This window comes from Melanostigma gelatinosum (genome assembly GCF_949748355.1).
Source record: "Melanostigma gelatinosum genome assembly, chromosome: 10".
Lineage (NCBI taxonomy): Eukaryota > Metazoa > Chordata > Actinopteri > Perciformes > Zoarcidae > Melanostigma > Melanostigma gelatinosum.
In genome coordinates this window covers 20,666,539-20,686,880 of record NC_136643.1, presented here as the reverse complement: position 1 = coordinate 20,686,880, position 20,342 = coordinate 20,666,539, and the positions used below count along the sequence as shown (strand labels likewise).

General features: G+C 41.5%; 1 protein-coding gene across 1 annotated transcript in view; it reads right to left on the bottom strand.

Annotated features, from left to right (window-relative positions):
• thsd7ba (thrombospondin, type I, domain containing 7Ba) overlaps nt 1-20,342 on the bottom strand; it is a gene marked incomplete at both ends in the record, with an annotated part of 97,057 nt that overhangs the window by 15,164 nt on the left and 61,551 nt on the right. The window contains 3 exons of the mRNA XM_079276516.1: nt 876-1,009; nt 13,293-13,471; nt 14,062-14,328. Of these exons, the coding sequence (XP_079132642.1) occupies nt 876-1,009; nt 13,293-13,471; nt 14,062-14,328 (580 nt within the window). The remainder of the gene's footprint in view (nt 1-875; nt 1,010-13,292; nt 13,472-14,061; nt 14,329-20,342) is intronic.

Genomic DNA, 20,342 nt, shown 5'->3' with positions numbered 1-20,342 from the left:
AATGGCAGTGGTGGAAGTAGCACAACGCTATTATCTCGCAGCAGTACAGGAGGATGTCAGGCTCAACGGTTGGATTTACCAAGCTTGTGACTTTGACACTGGAGACCTAAGTTTTTGTTTGCAGTCAAAACCTCTCTTTCTCTCGCTTTCACTTCAAAACCTTAGTTTTGGTTAACCATAACTTAACTAGAGGAATGGAATGTTAGACAACGCTCATGCAAAGTCCTAATATAGATGTTTAAAGGACGACTGCTACATTATTAGCAAGATTTAAGAGTGATAAATTGTCTGAGGGCTGAGGGAACATGTGTGAGGAGTGGTAAAATCTTCACAAATCACATCTACGTAATATATTTTTAGAATAGTTCTTCTCAAAAACGTTCTCACCAGACTTTCACAGTGAACTGTTAAAAGTGTTAAAATGCAAATATCCGGAAACTAATTATTTCCATTTCTGCTCTTTTGGTGGTTGAGTTTTACCAGTTTTAGATCTGTGGCTGTGACTCACACGTAGAGGCTTACGTGTGAGTCCAGTTAAGTTGCTTTTGACACGATAAAACATGATGCCCAGTTTGTCATTTCTCATTTCTTATGGTGCATAATCCAATACCAACACCTGCACATGCTGCCTGCAGAATAGGTCAACACTTCACTGCTCCCCTCTGTTGCGATTTTAAGCGGCACAAAAAGTCAGTGCAAAAAAAAAAACACCAACTAACAACTGATCAGGAAGCAGTAGCTGGTTTTGACTGTTTGTTTTCCCCTGGCATTGCAAGTGACAGGACCAGTGCGAGTGGCAGCTAAGGGAACGTTGCCAGTAAACGTGTGTTGCGGTGCCAGGCCAGCCGTCTGCCAAGCCTAACCCGCTCACTGACCTGATCTTGCGGCTTTGGACTCCCTCCCCGCAGGCTGGCAGGTCGTCCACAGTGTTGATGGTACAAATGGACCAGGGCTCGATCCTCCACTCATATTGGCCGCATTCACTGTAGCATGGCGCAGCCTCATATACCTGTGTGTGCATGTGCAAACACACACATGAACAGACAGACACACAAACACACAAGGAAAGGGACACACGCAAGGGATTATAGAAAGAAAGCATGGACATGCATACAAATCAGCTCACACACACACACTGAACACACACACACACACACACACACACACAAGCAAGCATATGCATAGAGTTGGTGCATACACTTGTAGGGAAGGTAAGATATCAGGGTCACTTTCACTTGTCATAGTACACTAATGAGGTAGCTCTAGGTGGAAAGCAGTATTCCTTATGGGATTTCATTTGGTAAATCAAACAAGAAAAAAAATATACCGAACAAGGTATCATTTTTTGTCTTAATCTAGGAGCTATACATGTAAGGAAGCAGTTTAAGAACACAATATATGCTAGTATTCTTTTTGCATTCATATTTAACATCAAGCACTTGTGCAGTTATGGATATGAATATTGCTTCTCTGGGGCATTTTGAAGTGCACACTACTCCCAATTAAGACATGAATCCGTTAGGTGTTGCCGATGATGCTGGAGTTTGATATCAGGATGGTGTCGCTTATATTTTCCACATTCAGAGTATGAGCATAGGAATAGACTGTGAGAAAAGGAAACCTCAACTAAAGAAAGCGCCCCTTTCCCCACAGCGGGGATCTGAACTAACCGATGGCATCTTACCACCGCAGAACAGGACAAGAATGACGTACTATTATTACTCGTACTCAAATAAACTCTATGCATGATATGGAGAGGACAGCATGTGGTGATTAAAACGACAATGATCATGGCAATAGGCCCTTCAGCTGAGGATGAAATTGGTTGGATGTTGAGCATTTGAGTGACTCTGGCATGTCTGTAAAACCAAGGGAACAGCGAGCGCAATGTTCCTGTAAACACATGTTTACTCTCAATCTATGTAACAGTCTGCCACAGTAAAAGGTGTCCTCTGGAGGACAATTTGTGGAAAAAGCTATGACAAGCTGTAATAGGTGTCTGTAAGTGTATGTGTGTGTGTTCAGACTATAGAAAGGTAGTGGGTGTTGAGTATTCCCTCCCCTACGGGCCACACAGATGCCTATTACACACCCTCATCATCTCCCATCTGTCCCTGCAGATGCCCCTGTTGGGTAAATTGGCAATTGCTCTGCTCCCACTTTCTCCATTACTGTAGAAACACAATTTCCGCTTCGCCGCTAATTTTCATCGGCAGAAAAAAAGACTTTCCAGTCATTTTCCACAATATACATACTATTTATTGTGCACTGACAATATGTATTCAGTGATAAATCATTTGACTTCAGCACAAACCAAATGGGTTATGTTGCCACAACACATACGATGTCAGAGAGATATTTAATCATGTGTTGGCAGGTGCACTAGAATAAACAGACGGAGCAGAAGATGCGATCCCAAGTACATCTGCACACACATCGACGAAGAGCTCTCATTGCAGAGGAAAGCAGAACAGACAATCAATTATAATCAGCCGGTTCAGACCGGATTCCCTCATTGGTTTAACGACATATGGGCAATCTCAATCAATCTCTGTTTTCTGTATTTCATAAAGATATGTTTATGTTTTGTATTCTTTTCTGAAACACTTCTGAAATGATCAATTCTCAAAAGCCTTATCGACCATTCAAACAATATCATATCATTTAATGAAGTTCTCCTGTCGAAAAATGTCCCCACAGTTAAAAAGCAGATGGAATATTATCCAAACGCACTTTACATAACTGATTTCCATCCATGTAAAGCTCTCTCCAATCAGACTACTGTTCTTTCTCTCAACCAAACGACCAAAAGGGTCACAGGAGTATATGCGACTTGGACAGATCTGGCATGCATTTCGTCTTCATTAGCTATAGCAGAGTATGTGTACAGAATGAACGGCACTGACCTGAGCCTGCGTGGATGTCCATATTAGCAGTGCATGACAAGCCAGACGTTGGGCAGAGGAGAGAAGAACAATGATATGATCATTAGTTTAGATTTTGCCTGCAGTGACAGAAATGTATAGTTTTGGTTAAATTAGATATATTGTTTTACTTCATTCTGCTCTGTGTTTCATTAATGAGGGGAAAGGATGATTAAATACTCCATCATCTGCAGTGAATCTAGTGGCCCTGGATATTTTGCCAAAATGTATGATTCATAGTGTTGAGAGTTTTAAAGTGCTGCAGTTGGCTGCAACAGCTGTGCAATGGCCAGTTCTGTAGCTGAAGGCGACTCTGATAAACTAATTTGTCTGGAGATGGGGAGAGGGTAGTCGGCGCGAATGAGCATATGCTCAAAGAAACTGTGTATCCAAACAAGGTTTCCTCAAAGTAACTGTTATGTTGCTGACAAGAAACTGTTCAGGCTGTCCTGATTCACTTTTCTCACAGTTGAAAGGACATTCAAATAAAATCCCCTGAACCAAGACAGTACTAACATCTGCGTTAGAGTAACGTTTGAGCCAAATACCGTGTGCTTCGTGCAGTGACAAACAGTCATAGCAAGAGCATGCACCCAGCCCTCTGGATGGCAAAAGTCACTTCATCCATCTTCATTCATTCCTCCATGAATGCACATACTTATCTTTACCAAGTGCATTAGCTGTAAAGCTGGAATCGTATTATTGTCAACCTCTCTCAATTGTTGTATGAGATAATGGCTATGCCTTGCATCCAAAAAACAAAAGACACACACACCTGCAAAAACGTGATGAACGCCACATGCACACAGACACACACATACACACTGTACGTGCCAACATGATGACGCGTGTGCATACGTCCCCATATTAACAACAACAGGACACGCAAAGCGCCAACAAGCCCTCCTGCAGGAATGGCACATTGTTATTATTAACACAAAGAAAATTGGACAGAAAGCCTTAAAGAGGAGCACTCTCTTCCATACAAAAATCAGAGGAAATGGAAGAAGTAAACAAGCTGCGATTGTATACAATTGTGTGCAATTTTCTACTTTTACCATTACTTACTCTCTGACGTTACTGTTGATGATATTCAGGAGTTAAGGAAGAATCTGTGCAGTTCTCAGCTGCTCTACCAGTAGTGGCCAACTTCAACTTGCCAGCTTATATCGTAAGTGGGCTAAGACACTGTCAAGGGGCTCACGGAATAAATGAACTCAATCAACTAACTGTGGTAATTGAGAAATGCATACATTAGCTGCTCCAAATAGGGCAACCTGCGACCACAAAGCAATTATCATTGGGTCGGTTTCACAAACAGAACACGTAGCCTACAATGGTGTGTTCAAACAGGCGAGTCTCAGTCAAATGTGTCGTGGTTGCTTAGTAGTGACAGCAGCTGTTGAGAACAAGAACAGAACATGTAGGTCTCCTTGTAAAAGCCCTCAAATTGCCTTCAGAGAAATGTTATATGCATAGCCATCTGTGTCGATTATTTACCAACCATTACCAACCATAAGTAAATACAAACAACCATTCCAGCATCTGGCTGAAAGCCTCCAGTTAACAGTGATGGCAGACACTAAGTCACTACGATTTGCCACCGCAGCCACTAAATGTCTCTGGTTGTCATAGAGTCATCACAGCTTCAAAGAGACTGCACTATTAGTGTCAGCAGGCCCATGGAGGAGTTAGAAAATATTGGTTCCTCTAAAAAAAAAAAAAACCAGTGGGATCTATTCACGTGTGATGATGACCTCTCCAATAACCTCATGTACCAAAAGTTGAAAATATGCCAACGTATAAAATGTAGCCATTTGGATGAATGCCTTTGAGGTAGACACCTACTTGTTGATGCTGAAAATGAATCTAAGCCTCTGTAAATGATCAAGATGAGAATAACAGGTTAGGAGACTAAACACAGAGCCGGACTGACATTTTCTGTTGCGTATCTGTTACGTTTGAGTGAAAAGTTTATCTGCAACGCTTGTAGTCTAGACGGAGGGCAATTATGGTTTGTATTCATTCCATCAATCATGATAGCAGTGGTCGTTGTAGACACACCTGGCAGAGATCTGCACTCTACAAATGCAGCTTTCTAGTTTTTCCATGTTATGAGTGGCCTATAACCTATAACACCCATTGACTCCAGATACACGACCTTAACTGCTCTAAAATTAATTAGGATCTTTGATGACTGAGTTGGTTTGTATATCACACTCTCTCTGTCTCCTACTGTCTACCAATTAGGTCTCTTACCACAGAGGACGTCAATAAACCTTACAAGGCTTTCCATAATTACGCAAATAATTTGGCCATCAAGCTCAGATTCTAGATCGAAAACAATTTCCATTAGTCATTTACTTTGTTATCCATTACCAGGACACAGCTCAGCAAGACAGGAGTGCATTAGCGAAGACATTTTGGAGGCACTTAACCCTGCGTCCACCTTTCATAACAGCTGTGGTCAAAGATCTTCGTCACATACTTCGACAAACATTTGGGAATGAGCTCCCCTAACCCTTCTCCTCTCAGTTTCAATATGAGCAATGTGTACTTCAATGAAAAAAAAGCAGTGAAAACACTGGGAAAGTCTCAACACAGTTCACAGCCACAACACCTGCAGCCCCATCCGGGCCCTTTTTTCTGTCCGAATCTTGTTTTATTCGGATTGTATTTTTTTTTTTTGTGTGTGTGTTTGGCACAAGAAAGGTGTTCTTAAAAAATCATTTAGTACCAAAATGAAATGTAAAGAGAAATGCATATCTGGATGTTTTAGTGTTAACCACAAATACTATACGGTCAAATCTTGATAAATACAGATAAAGTATATTTCATTGATTGATGAATGTAACGTGAGTAAAAACTAGAGCTTTTAGATTACAAAGTTCACTGTAATTGTGTCTTTAAAAAAAATCCTTCCCGGGTATGAAATGATGAGCATGTGTTTAATATTCGCCCAGCCACTAACTACAATTTTATTAGCAGATAGAAGCTATGATTAACCTTTGTATCTGAATTAAATGCTGCGGACCGTGTGGGTAGCTGGAGGCTTTTAAAGAAGATAGAGAGGCTTCAAAATGTAACCTGTGTGGCAGCGCTTCAGGTTGCCTGAACAATATGCATGTTTGTAATGCAAGGAGACACCTCGCTTTTTGCCCAGGGCCTACAGGGGGAGAACAACACGTGCCCAAGCACTGCTCTACGTTAATTACACCTCATTGGCCTTAGGTAGCTCCATCAGCAGTTGGCTCCAAAAGCCTTTTGTCCTAATGAAGGAGAGAGATGAGTTCGGCGCCTGTGTGCTCTCGGGTAAAAACAAGAACATGTGTTCTCTTTTTTTCTTGTTCTGATATTTGGGATTTATCCATTCTTTAGACTTTCTATTGGCTGTTGTTGGCTACTGACAGATGGACAGCATGCAGATGGATGGAAGATTTGACTGTTATGTAATCTGCTATAGATGGTAATGGTTCCCAGATGATGACACCAAATGTCTCTTTGGGAACCCACTTATCTTCAGTGAGAACACAGCCGACTTCTGTCTTGCAGTAAAAAAATCATGAAAACAAAACAAAAGTACATTTTGTTACACGCTATAGTCCTTGAATAATGCTCACTTCTGATGTTGCCTCTTCACTTCAATTTCACCCACGCTCCTGTGATTCATATTTTATTTACCAAACCAGTTGATACAAGTAATTAATTCTTTGTGAATTAACTGCAAAACTTGAATGAGTCGTCTACAGTGGAGAAGAGAACAGATGAGCAGGTCAATTAAAACCCAAGAACATCATTTTTTGTTAAAAATGAAAGGGACAAAGTTAATCAACAGAGTTGTGCTTATTTATTGGAAAACCTCAACTTTGCACTTGAATAAGTCAACAAGCAAAGCAGCATATTGTTGAACAGCAGCTGTGCACTACGATAATGATGATGGTGGTGAGGCAGAGCAAGAAGTTAAATACAGTTAAAAGCACCTGGATGTTATGGTTGTCTTATAATCAGGTGTTATTGTGGTCCACTGAGGGAAGCAGTGTTTGCAGAGCCTCAGAACAGCAGGGAGGAGGTGTCTCATACTGTATGTGGAGCATCCCGGCACCGAAGGAGCTGCCAACAGCTCTTATGGTTCTGCGCATAGCTAGTTGGCTCATCACTGGCTCATTCAAATCCACATACTTTAGGGGAGTCAAAGAGCACTGCAGGACAGAGCCGAACTCACTCATTAGTTGGTCTCACGAGACGAGACCAGTCTAGTCCTCAGGTACTTGAGCAAGACACAGAATCCAAATTTTCCAACGGTTAGGCCAAAGTCCAGCAACGGCTCCTTGGTTTTAACATTGAGTTGGAGGCAGGTCCACCTAAGGGTTATGCTCCACAAAATCCTAAATTAGTCTCCCTCTATTCTCGTGCATCCCGGATACGGTAGACACAGCTATGACTGAGTTGTTTGAATGCTTTTGCATTTGTAACCTTCCAGATGTGGAAAGGAGACAGAACGATACATGGCTGGTATGAAACCAGCAGATACATGGGTGAGCTCACTATGCAGGCGCCTGAGATAGACAAAAAAAAAGATTTTTTATTTTTTTGGAAAAATAATTAAAAGTTAGACTTTATAATAAAAGTATCCCCATGGTCGAAATTATGAGATAGAAAGTTGAAATTATGAGATAGCATGTTGTCTGTGTACCGACATTAAAACTATCACAACAGGTGGACAGGAGAGGCAACAGCCCGAAAAGCGGTTTTCCAACGATTGAAAAAGATCGACAAATAATCCCTAAATGTCCACGAAGACAAAAATTGATGCAGAGGGAAGACAATGTAATGAAAGATGGGAAAGTGAATACATGTTTGTGCTTCAAGGAGAACAACGGGTCTGTCCTCTGTGTTATGAGGCGTGTCGGTGATTCACGTCGGCATTTTGACACCAAACACGGAGCTAAATTTAGCCTCCAAGAAAAACATCAAACTATCCAAGAATTAAACGGCAGACTGCAATCACAGCAGAATATATTTACACAGCTACAGCCCAGTGTGCATGCTGAAGGTATGCGAGCAGAGCTCCGACCAGATACAGACTTTTACAAATGTCAGTTTGTGAAGAAACACCATCGCAGACCGAGTTCATGAACTAGCAGCAATCTAACAACACAGCAGCTAAGAGACGAGCAGGTACTTGTGTTTGTAATGAACTGTTGATGAAAGCACAGACAACACGGATACATCATCTATCCATGTTCATCAGACCTGACTCTCAGTGAGCAGCTCTTGGGTTTCTTAACCCTCAATTAAAATGATTTATGTTATAATAACAGAAATGTGTTTAAATATCATTTTTCATTTATATAACTGCATGTAGAATCTGTTTACACTTGAATAAACAACAATCAAATGCAGAGCGAGTTATTTAACAACATGTTAGGGAGAAGTTAGTTATACAGTCTTACAGTTACAACCGGCCCTTTGAGGGCGACCGTGATGCTGATGTGGCCCAGAGTGGAGATGAGTTTGACACCCCTGGCTTAGAGCATACAACATCTCCTCTTTGAAAAGCAGCAGTGATAAACAGCAGATGGCCGTGAGTTCATCGAGTGTGATCACAGTCCAGCAGCTAATCCAAGTTGAACTAGAGTTTGGATCTAATTCATGATGTATGAACAACAGACAGCAGCGTGTGGATACAATCTGAATTTGTGTTTCCCATGAAGTCAATTCAATAACATGTTTAAAAGATTTAAAGTCAATTTGCAAATATTGTCCTCGACTAGTAACCTCAGTTTACCAAGCCAGACCAAGATAATGCTGTTTGACCATTAGCATGAATCATCTCAAAATATTTCCAAAGACGAAATAACTAAAAAGACGAGTCATTGGTAAATAGCAGCACTATAACAGCCTGTTCACCTTGACGGGCACCACAGCAAAACTCAAAGTGTTCTGAGATAAACAGCCAGCAGCATCAGCAGTCTTACAGCTTGTACTGACATTTGCCAAGTACACAAACACCCAGCTGAACTGAGCCAAGACATCCAAGCAAAGCACCAATTTCTTAATTTGGTTCAGCGCTGACAATGGCGATACATACGGGTGCATGAAACAATTTGTGAGAGTTACAATGATCCCAGGCCTCCTACAGCACAGGCAGACTTCTGCCTTGAAGTGTGAGTTGGTGGGCTACCGCCAATATCCAATCGGTCATCGCTCAGAGTCGCAGAACACTGTCAGCAGCAGTGAATGTGGAGCGCACACACATGATTATGTCCATGATAACTCTGTTCAGAAGTGGTCAGAATGTCGGCATGCTGATTAAAATCTATTCGAAGCATCAGCAGCTATAGGTGAAGGACACATAATTAGGAGAGCAAGACAGCTTCAACAGACCACCTAAAGGTGCATCGCATATATTGTAGATAATGACATACTGGTTAGGTATGAGCTTCACTTGAATCGTCTGCCTGAAGCGTCCAGGCTTTCCATGAAAGGAACGGTGTTTTTCTTTGGTCAGATAATGCAGTTGTGTTTTTTTACTATGTCTCTTGTTTGCTGTATGCTGCTGTAATCCTGTAAATGTCCCTAATAAAGGATTATCTTGTCTTATCTTATGTTCTTATATGTATTACAAAATGTGCTGCATCTCTTAGCGGTTAACAATTTCATTCGTGCCAAAACCCAACACGAGTATTTACACATGACTTGAACCCACGTTCAATATGTGATACACAGAGTTTGCGCGAATAGCCGCAAAACTTATAAGAGTCTTCATTCTCAAATCAAAACACATTATCTCTGTCTACACAGTATTCACAAAGCGAAAGTCATCAGTAGAACGGAAAGCATTCAAGCAGAGCATCTCATTCAACCAACCTCAACCCCTCTGACCTGCAGTTGCAACAAGGAGATCAACAGCACAAGTGGACAACACATTGATTGTATTCTATTCTGTCGGAGGATGTGGTTCTATGTAAATGAGGATCATACAGTGACAGCAGCAAGTGATATCCGAAGAACAGAAAGATATAGAAACTGTAATCGGAGAAATGCTCCCACTCAACACCTATTATCTGTTTTTAAGGACAAAAAACACAACAGCTGCAAAAGTCCAAAGATTAACCATCAACGCAATATTAATGACAGTAAAATAATCGAACATATTTAACAATATAGAAACGTTTGTCCTCCTGTTGCATCAGTTACATAACACGAGAATTAGCTGAAAAACAAAAGAGAAAGGAGAGAATGGTGAGATGCATTTCATCTGTGTCCAATGTCAGCTCATCACCCACACACAAACAACGCCACCTGTCTTGTAACCTTATAGATCGCTCTGTCACTCTCACACACACACACACACACACACACACCTCCCACCACACACAACATATGGTAGAGGAGCCTCGGAGGTGGGCAGGAAGGGTGTTTCTCAAAAGGACAGGTCCAGTCTGGATAGAGTGGAGGCCAGGCGCTAATAGAATGAAAAATAGCAATCTGACTGGCACAGCGTCTGACAGCCAAGACAGTTCTGTTATATTATTTGGAACTAGTGCATATATCACGTGATATCTCAGCATTTGGTGGCAAACACTAGTTGCAGTGTCTCCTGTAATTATAGATTTGATTTGCCTTGCTGTGCCTTGCCATCGGTGAGCTCTCTCTGTAGCACTCTCACAGGGCAGCCTGTATTTAAATAAGGGCTAGAAATAGCTACACTGTAAAAATATATCTGTCAAGATCCATTACTTTATCAGCATTTGGATATTTGCTGTTACTTTTGTATAAATTTAATTCTCAGGGTATGGACAAAGTTTTTTTGCAGACCAGAAGGTTTTACAGACAGACACATGCGTTATCATTGAAGAAACTAAACAGCCTGCACACCCTCGCTCATTTATAATCACTTAGAACTTGTGAAATGAAGTGAAATATTTTGAAACATGTCACTTCTCACACGGAAGTAGACCGCGGAGATAAGAAATAAAGATGCCCTAGTGTGACTATATTAAAATAGAGGTTTTACAAGTACGTACAAGTATTTCTCAACAGGCGTAACAGACATGTTTTGTCAAACTGGCCTTAAACAAGACGGTTCCCCGAACCCTTCTTCTTCACTTCTACTTTCTGTTTTTCTGGAACGCTGTGGGTCTGCTTAGCTCACATCATTGTCAGAGAAAGACAGATTATGATGTTTTTTAACGCATTTTCAGCACGTTTTACTTTTAATGTTACAAGAGAAAAGTCTTGTGATGGCTTGTGGAGTGTAAACTTCACCGAATCTAATAAAGAACAGGACAGTCATTATAAGGACTGTCCTGTTCGCTTCAGCGTTTGCGGAAATCAAACTTGACAGGCCTGTTATGCTGATTACAGTTGTAAATCGGTTATGAAACAATTGCTGAACTGAAAAGGATATCGGGTTTATATAAAACGCTCCATTGAATGACAGTTCTTTAATTATCCTTTTCCACAGGTACACTGGGTGAGGGAGCCCAAGAGATCCACAATGACAGGCTCTCGGTGAGGTGATACATGAATTATTCATCTCGATAACACTTGTTTTTGATCGTCTTTTACCAATGCAGAAAATCTTACCCCATTAACAACGTGTTTAAAGTCTACTTCACGGCCCAACTCCTACACAGTCTGTTCGACATCGTGGCCATTTTCGCTCGTTATTTTCATGGTGGCACTTTCTCTTTCTCTCGATCTCCCTCCCTATCTCTGTCCCTATCTTACCTGCTCACCCAACCATGTGATTGAGAGGATGAGTTGTGGTGCACTGTAAATTTCATCACTGTCAAGCCAGATCACCTCTGGCCGTGGCTCGAGGGGAAACATCTGCTGGTGGTAGCGAGGCCACACTTCGGTCAGAGAATAGTTCACAGTGGGCGACGAAAGAGCAAGTGTGTGTGAGAGAGGAGGAGGCCCATTAGCAATGTGAATATTCTTTATTACGCTGCATCCCGAGAGAGACTAAATGAAGTACGACAGGCCAAATGGACGAGGTCTGAGCAGTGACGTGCACCGGCTGAAGGAGAAAGCAGGTTTTTTTTAAGACGCCTGTCAAGAAGTCGCTTGTGACCATCCAGGACTTTCCTTGTTAAACACAACAGCAATGCCTGCTAGAACCAGAGTAGAGGTCATTCTGTAGTATTGTTCCACCCACACCTCGGACAGATGTACTTGGCCAATTTGATAATGTTAACAATGAGGCCTTGTCCACCCTCAGGATAAATCCACGAGGGCTTTGACAACAGATAGCTTCAATTTCAATGGCGAGGGTTATTGCGGGGCATTACTACGGGGGCCATATAGACCTTGTTAGTGGGCACTTAACCATCTGTACACAAATCTCCACTACAACACAGTGGAATATTTTCCGCACAGCCTCTTCTCCACACTGACCTCTACAAACTTAAGTGTCCTTTCAAGCCCATTCAAGCCTACAGGCGGCATTCATAAAACACTTCCCCTATTTAAACCATAACCCCATGAGAGGTTAGCTACGTACGGATGAAACCTGACGATGGAATATCAAAAGCTCCCATCTGTCCACTTCTCACTCTCTGCCCCCCCCCCCTCTTGTTGTCACTTGACACCGCCCTGTTCTAATGTCAAGGAAAGGGCATGTCTTGTAAGGGAAATGATTTGGTCTGACTGAAGACACTAGAAAATGAACAGGTCACCCAGGAGTCCCACTGGCAGATGGGTGATAAACCGTATCATTGAAATGTGAGGAGAATGAAACGACTCCACTGTGTATTTACGCGACAGCATTGGGCAGCAACACAACCGGGGCTGGAGGACAATATTTTCCAAAACCATCCTGGAGATGTACAACACATTTAAATGCAAAACTACAGCTTGCACCATATTAATGACCCCAGGAAGAGGATGCTGTGTAAAACTTGGGGCACGGTGGAAACTATTAGAATTATGCAATATCATTTGTCTACATTTAGCATGGCCCCCCTATTTACATGTACTATGGTGGTGAAAATGAGTGGATTCAGAGTGTAGAATGCCCTCATCTGCATTCATTAAATGTGCCCCTGGAAACAATCAAGTCTGGGAAGAAGCGATTTGAGAACAATGTCAATGGATGATGAGGTGAACCTTGTTTGCTGTGTCGCCATATGGAAACTATAACACAATTTTCTAATGTCCATGAACTGTACATGAGTAAGTGTTGGACACCAATACATCCAAACAATTGCTCCAAATGCCTGTTAAGGATTCCCACTTTAAAGACAGACTGCTAACATAGACATCCGCATGCTGTCACATTAAGAGTTACCTTCCACAATGTATCTACCTATTGTACTGTACAGGCTGCTGTGGATATACAAGGACTGGTGCACACCTTACCTGATTTTTCAAATCCAGCTTGGGGCATGGGCGTCCTCCATTGAAAGACTTCTCCCTGAGCCACTTGGACCTGATCTTCAACCCACTGCCACATGATGCACTGCAGGCTGACCAGGCTGACCAGTCACTGAGCTTACAGTCTAGGGGGCAAGGGATGTGGCAAACCTCCACCATGTAGCCTGAAATCGAACATTGGCAGACGGGAGGGAGAGGCCTCGTTCAGACTTGCTCAGCGGCTCCAGCGAGGATCACAATAATAATGTCCGACAGACATGCCACCAGCTTACACTCCGCCAGACCTCGGACTTGCTGACTTTGACACTAAGATGTAATTATCGGACTAATGAGCGTCTCCTTCTGTGCTAACTTGGCATAGTAAAACTGTTTAATGGTTTTCACACTGAATACTTTTAGTTAGTTTTTGTGCTGTCTCGTAGCTGTGTTTTACATTGAAACATGCATAAACATAGTAAAAAGATAGAAACTAAACATTTAAAATAACCAGCTACAACATGGCATTACATGACATAAGGGTTTCACCTATATACTAATTTTTGATTATTCTGAATGTTAATGTCAAGCCTATGTTGGCAAGTAGTGATTATGTGCTTTTTATTGAACTATCTTGGTCGGGGTGATTAAGAATTGGGACGTCACACCACTGATTGGTTGGATTTGTTGGAGCTAAAGAAACTAAAATAACCCCATCCTCCCAACAAGAAAACTGGTAATTGTCTTAGTACCTGTAGTATGTTTCTGTGATTCCTACCTGAGTCGGTACAGCGGGTGGGGTTGACCAGGTGTCCCTGCTGGTCAATGCAGGCCACTGCTCTGTAGCGCAGACCTTGGCCACACTCTTTCACCTCCCGGTGGCTCATCCAGCCCTGCAGCGACCCCGGAGCCGAAAGATCATGGAGGATGCATGCAGACCAGTTCCCGTAGGGCTGGGACAAGAACTCATCACAGGGACACATCTCTGTCTCCTCCAGCGGGTACAGCTCCTTGTTCAGGCAATGCTCCTTCTTTTTACTGCGACCTGGGGAGAAGATAGACAAAACAATGGAGAACTTCTGTGCCCTGGATGGGTGATGAATTATTCAAAAATACTACAATGCCAGCAGGTCAGCGAACTCGACAGTCAGCAAACTATAAACTCAGAAACAAAGAATTCTGGTTACATAACACACATTACAGCCACAGCACTGTATGGAGGTTGGATTCATTGCATTGCATTCATTCATCTTCCCTGATATTATTTTATTGAGAGGAAATTATCATAACAAATTAAAAGCTAATCAGTCAAAAGTGCTCTATGACCAGTGGCAAGGAAACCCTTCTGCCTGTAATGCATATTCAAATAGCACTCTAAATGACCCCCAGGAGTAATTATTTAAAAGCATATTCAACTTTAATTGTTCTCTTTATGTTGAAGCCCCTTAAGGGAATGGTGCACACTCTCTGAAGGTTAGACCTGAGTAACTGTTTTGCTACAAGAAACAACACATTCTGTGCAAGTAGAATACAAAATACAAATAAGATTATTGTGTTTTTCAACTAGAAAACAATTCTGTATTTCTAATCTTTAGTATGAAAGAAAGAAAAGCTCTTTCCTTTCTTGCCTTTTGTCTTCGGATGCACATTCATTCCCTCCCTTTCTTTTACATTCATGACTTCTCACCAGCACACAGTGGTTGCTGTTCAATAGTAATGATAAACGGTGCACAGAGAGCTTTTTGATTCTGGGGGTTGACGACGGTGGAGAAACGGCAGACGATGTAGCGCTGCACAGATATCACAGTTATATCATTAGTCAGTAATGTTCAGTGCTGTGATTCTCTTTTGGGTGTACCCGCTTTCCCCTCAGTCTGTCTCGTCTTGTTTTATATCACTGAATAATTTCATGCATTTCCCATAACCCCTAGCAACTGGACTCCAACAGAGCAAGATTTTTTATTTTGATTTTTTTTATTATTTTGCAATACTCAGCCTTAAAATCCACAAAACATGATCTGCTGATGCTTCTTTTGATGGAGAATTTGGTACCAAATATTAGAAAAATGTAAGGAAATATGCACCGTGGACAGACAGCAATTGTTTCAGCATGGATTTCCAACATATACCCCAAAACACGAGCTTTTGTCTAATGAGGGGGAAAATTCATTTTTAATTCCAAAGACCTCCATTAAGACCTCCATTAAGACTATTAGAGGTAACCACTCAATACAGTTCACTTCAGGCTTCAAATAATTAGTCCTGTCCATTATATCTGATGAGTATTAATCGATGAGCATGAGCAGGAAAGTACAGGTAATTGTACAGCAGCTGAAAGGCATGTGTTGCTCTCCGACTCTGTCACTTTTAATATCAGGACAAGTAACAGATACAAACTGTCAAGCTGTCCAACTGCTAAAAAAAAAGTCGTTCTCATGATTGACTGTCTGCTCTGCATCGTTGAATAGTGTCATAGAAGAGAGCTATGTGTCTTGCTCTGTTCTCAGCAGCCATCAACGTGCTGCTGACATCAACATGTTATAGCATTGCTATAGTGCATTGTTTAAAAAAAGAAAGAAAGACGGAGTATTTTACCGTCGACGGGTCTTGATGTACATGTCAACACTAACCAAATAAAGCATTTGATGGGAATCACTGGCCCCCATGCACGATGTGCATTCAGTCACAATAAAGAGAGACGATCCAAGCACATGCAACCGTCTCGACTGGAGTTTGGCAGACGCTTTTGACATATCTATCATATTTTTAATGCTGAATGCAATTCATATCTTCAAATTCTGTGTTTCCCCTTAAACCGTTCGATTGACTGGATGGAAATGTTGGTGAAATAGTAATTTCGATGATCATGAGCGACTGATTGTGAGGGTTTAGGATAGATGTTTTAATGAAGAAGTCAAACCGATAACATGACCAACTGAAGGAAAAGAAAGCCAAACCCGGGGATTCATTGTCATCATTTTGGTGAATCAGGTACAAATGAATTAGTCCAATACTTTGGTTTGTGACTAAATACTTGCAAATCCTCAGCTGTTCTTTGTGCTAATAAGATGGTGACATGGCAAACATACCTGCTAAACATCAGCCTGTTGGCATTGAGCTCGGTGGTGTTGTTGATATATTACATCTATCAGCAGACTCCCAAACGAAATTAATAAAATAAATTGTGAAAGTGTAAAAGGGTTCAAAACATTATGATGGAAGTTTATGATAGCCATTCCCATTCGCACTTCCCGGTATGTCTCATAAGTTGTTTCAGCAATTTTGGGGTTGATACCATTTGTGACACAGATTTGAATCTGAGTCTCAGCTTTCCAGTCATACCCAATTTATTTGATCCATTCCAAGAGTGTTTAAGGACTCCAGTATGCAGAAATATTCAAATATACCATTTTTAGAACAGCCAAAAATAACACATTGATACTGCATCCAACATGTGATGGGGGAATGTCTGTGAAGGGGAGACTTTTGGGTACCAATAGAACCCAAAGTTCTATTTCCCTCAGCACAATTTAGCTTAATTTAGGAGCGTAATTCATTCCCCTTCCCAACAAGCTAGCATGTCATGGAACCAATGGATTCATTAGGTCGTCGAGTTTCATGTCAGCGTCTTCTCTTTAGATTTAATACTGCCGGTCTCAGAGGATTAAAGTAAATACTCTTGACACTGCAAAATAAAAGGGCTACAGAAATCCTTGACCTTAGCCAGATGGAGAGAGAGAAAGACACTCACATCTAACACACAGATAAAAACAAACACAAGGCCTGGTGAAAGAGTTGCACGGCGGTTTAGCTAATTCTGCTTTATTCATGCGCCCCTATTCGTTTCATGGGCCCTGGGTGTCCTCGGCCTCCTGTGTGCCCAGTGAGCAGCCCATCTGTTTCTGATTGCAAACATTCTTCACCAAGTGTGAACTCACTGCCACCACATGGCAATTCACCAACAATCTGTTCAATCTACGCCACTGCTGGTGGTTGATTGTCGAGTGCCAGTGCAACATCACTTCACTTTGACAACTACGTTACTGGCAACAGCACCACTTAGACCAACAGGCACCACAGATATCTGAATTTAGGACTGCAATATCCAACTTCTTATAGCAATATGCATTTTTCATTAAACGTAATTTTCCAAACTTTGATATGATATTTGTTGAGAGGATGCTCCACTAGGAGCCATAATACTGTGCAGTCTTCTTTGTCCCTGTAACACTGCCAAGAAACAACTCTTCCAACAATTAAGAGATTATCTAAAGGTAGTTATAATGCATATTAATATTGCTAACACTGCAAAACTGATATATATTTTTTGACTTTATATTGCTACCTATATTTTCAACGCATAACAATTTATATGGCTCAGAAGTCAACAGTCCCAGAACAGTCGTGTCATAAAAGAGCATGTATCTCTATTCTATTGTAGCCCAGCTCTCCAATAACACAATATCTGATAGATAAACCACTAGACTGTGAAATATAGGTGCATAATAAATCCCATACAAACCCTCTCCCTGCACTCCAGCCTAGTGCTATATCTTCACTTGTTGTAACTTTTCTCCCTCAACTAACTTGGAGGTTTGAGAAGATGTCAACCAATCAAGCACTCAATTAATCATTTATATGGCCCATTTAATAACATGAAATGAAATATAACTCAGTACATTTAATCAATTACATGAAATAAAAGCAGAGAATAATTGCATACTATCAGCCAGTTGAAGAGGAGAGAACTAAAGCCATAAAGTAGGGAATACACTCGAGCAAAAGATAAAACTGAGCCATAAAATAAAATAAAATAAAATAAATTCTGTTCCCTGTGGCAGATTGACCATTAGAAATATAGCATTTCTATAAAAGGCAAAGCTAAAAGGATACCCATGAGGCACTTAAAAGCTTATTCTGACAAAGAAGAGAGTCAGAGCAGTTTTGAGTGGCTCAGGAACAAAGCTGGATAGTGTAGCTAACCCATTTATCTGCAGTTAAAGCTCTTACAGATACACACACAACTCTGCTCTCTGATCTGTGGCAGAAGTAATTCACAGAACTTAACGCTCGAATGCCCATACAACATTCAACATGCTGACTGAGGAGAAGAAATTAGCTACAACTCAATACTTTACCAATAAAGCGATGGGGAAAAAAACAATTTCATTTTCTGAACATTTTCCACCCAAATCAAGCCGTACTCTGACAGGATACAGATTCTGATACATGGTAAAGAAGTTTCCCATCTTCACGCATCCCGGTGTCATTTATCCTATTCATTGTAAGTATATTGACAAATCAGTATCAGTTGTTGAAAGATGATACATCATTTGTTTATCATGTCGCTTGCAGCAGGGATGATATTAATCGAGAAAGGCTGTGATTGCCACTGCGACTGAGAAGCCTGCACATCCAGCGTGACCACACAACCATAGGGTTAAAACCAGGTGAACTGATAAGCCCAGTCCACTGCTTGCCAGCCAAAAAGAAAGAAGACAGTGATACCAGTGGGCCTGCTACACAGTATCCGAGAACATACAGGGCAAAGAGGCGATAGAGGTGCACGGATGGTGTGTATTGTGGACACGTTACCAGTCTATCGGTAGACAGACACAGACAGACAGACTTTTTCGCACCTATAGGCAATCTAGAATAATCAGTTCACCTTATCGCCATGTCTTTAGACTGTGGCTCGCAATAGGAGCACTTGGAGGAGACCTGCGTGGGATAAACATGTAACTTCCTCACAGAACGGCAGCAGCACCGCGGATTCGAGAACATTCTTGCTTTAAAGCCACAATGCTAACTCCTGAGCCACCCAGGCAGCGCTCATATAGATAGAATGTCACACACACAGTTGTGCTCCTATTAATGCCAACAGACCAACAAAAAGCCAAACAATCACGTGTGACATTAAACATCAGAGGCGTAACATCAAAGAAGTAAAGTACAAATCCGATGATTTGTGTGTGTGTGTGTGTGTGTGTGTGTGTGTGAGAAAGGGAGGGGTTAGGTCGGGGTGTCAGAAGCTGACAAAAAGTAAACGGTAGCGCAGTGCTGAGGCGTGGCTGCTCATTTGATGTCGTTTTCCTTTTTGTTTGTAAACACACCATTGTTATGGGTAATAAGTGGCATGATACAAGGGAGGCTGTTGAATTATGACAAGATGAAAATGATATATAAACCGGGGAACGTCTGACGTCTGTCTTGTTTTGACTTACAAAAACAAGATAATTATAGCCCTTGTGTACTTTGTCGTGGACGAACAATTTTCCAACTCAATTTCCATGTATTAGCGACAGGGCCGCTGTGTTTAGAGCGTTCACCGTATCCGCCAATGTTTTCTGCATGAATTCAGTAGTAGCATAGGAAATCCAAGAGACACGATGCACCACAACTGAACAGCATGTTGTTAAACAATCTTTTGGACTTTTGGTTTAGACATGCAGAACATACTGCAATGTGGCTCAAGAAGGCTTTTCAACACAGCTGTATCATCTAAGCAGATGTTTTGGAAAGCTGCCAACTCCCTTAACAGCATCATTGAGCTTAAAACCCACAGTGGATTCGCTTTACATCAATTTACCAGATTTTTAAGAAAGTGTGAAAGTCGATACACTGAGCTTTAATGACCATTACGGCCACGCTCTTACCAAATAAAACCCACCACAAAGCCTGGGCTGATTGCACGTGTTGGATTCTTAGAGCAGTATAGAAGAAGACAGGATATGTTTACGACAACCCCTCCGGCATCTGATCAAATATTCATGAAGACAAATAGTACCCAGCCTGGTCTGCAACCACAGCATGTAATTCAGATTTGCCATCTGCACTGAAATAAGAGATTGTAAGCTGTGAGAAACCTACTTTAGACCTGACGTACAGTGGAAAGTTACAGTAACAGCCACAACGAGACAACAGGTGACACTGGATCACAGTATGTGTGTCAAGCCACATGGACTTTACAGCAAACGGAGAATCTGCTGCCACTGACAACAACCATGAAGATCAAGGGATGCAGTTGATTTGTACAAAGTTATTACTTTATATGTACGA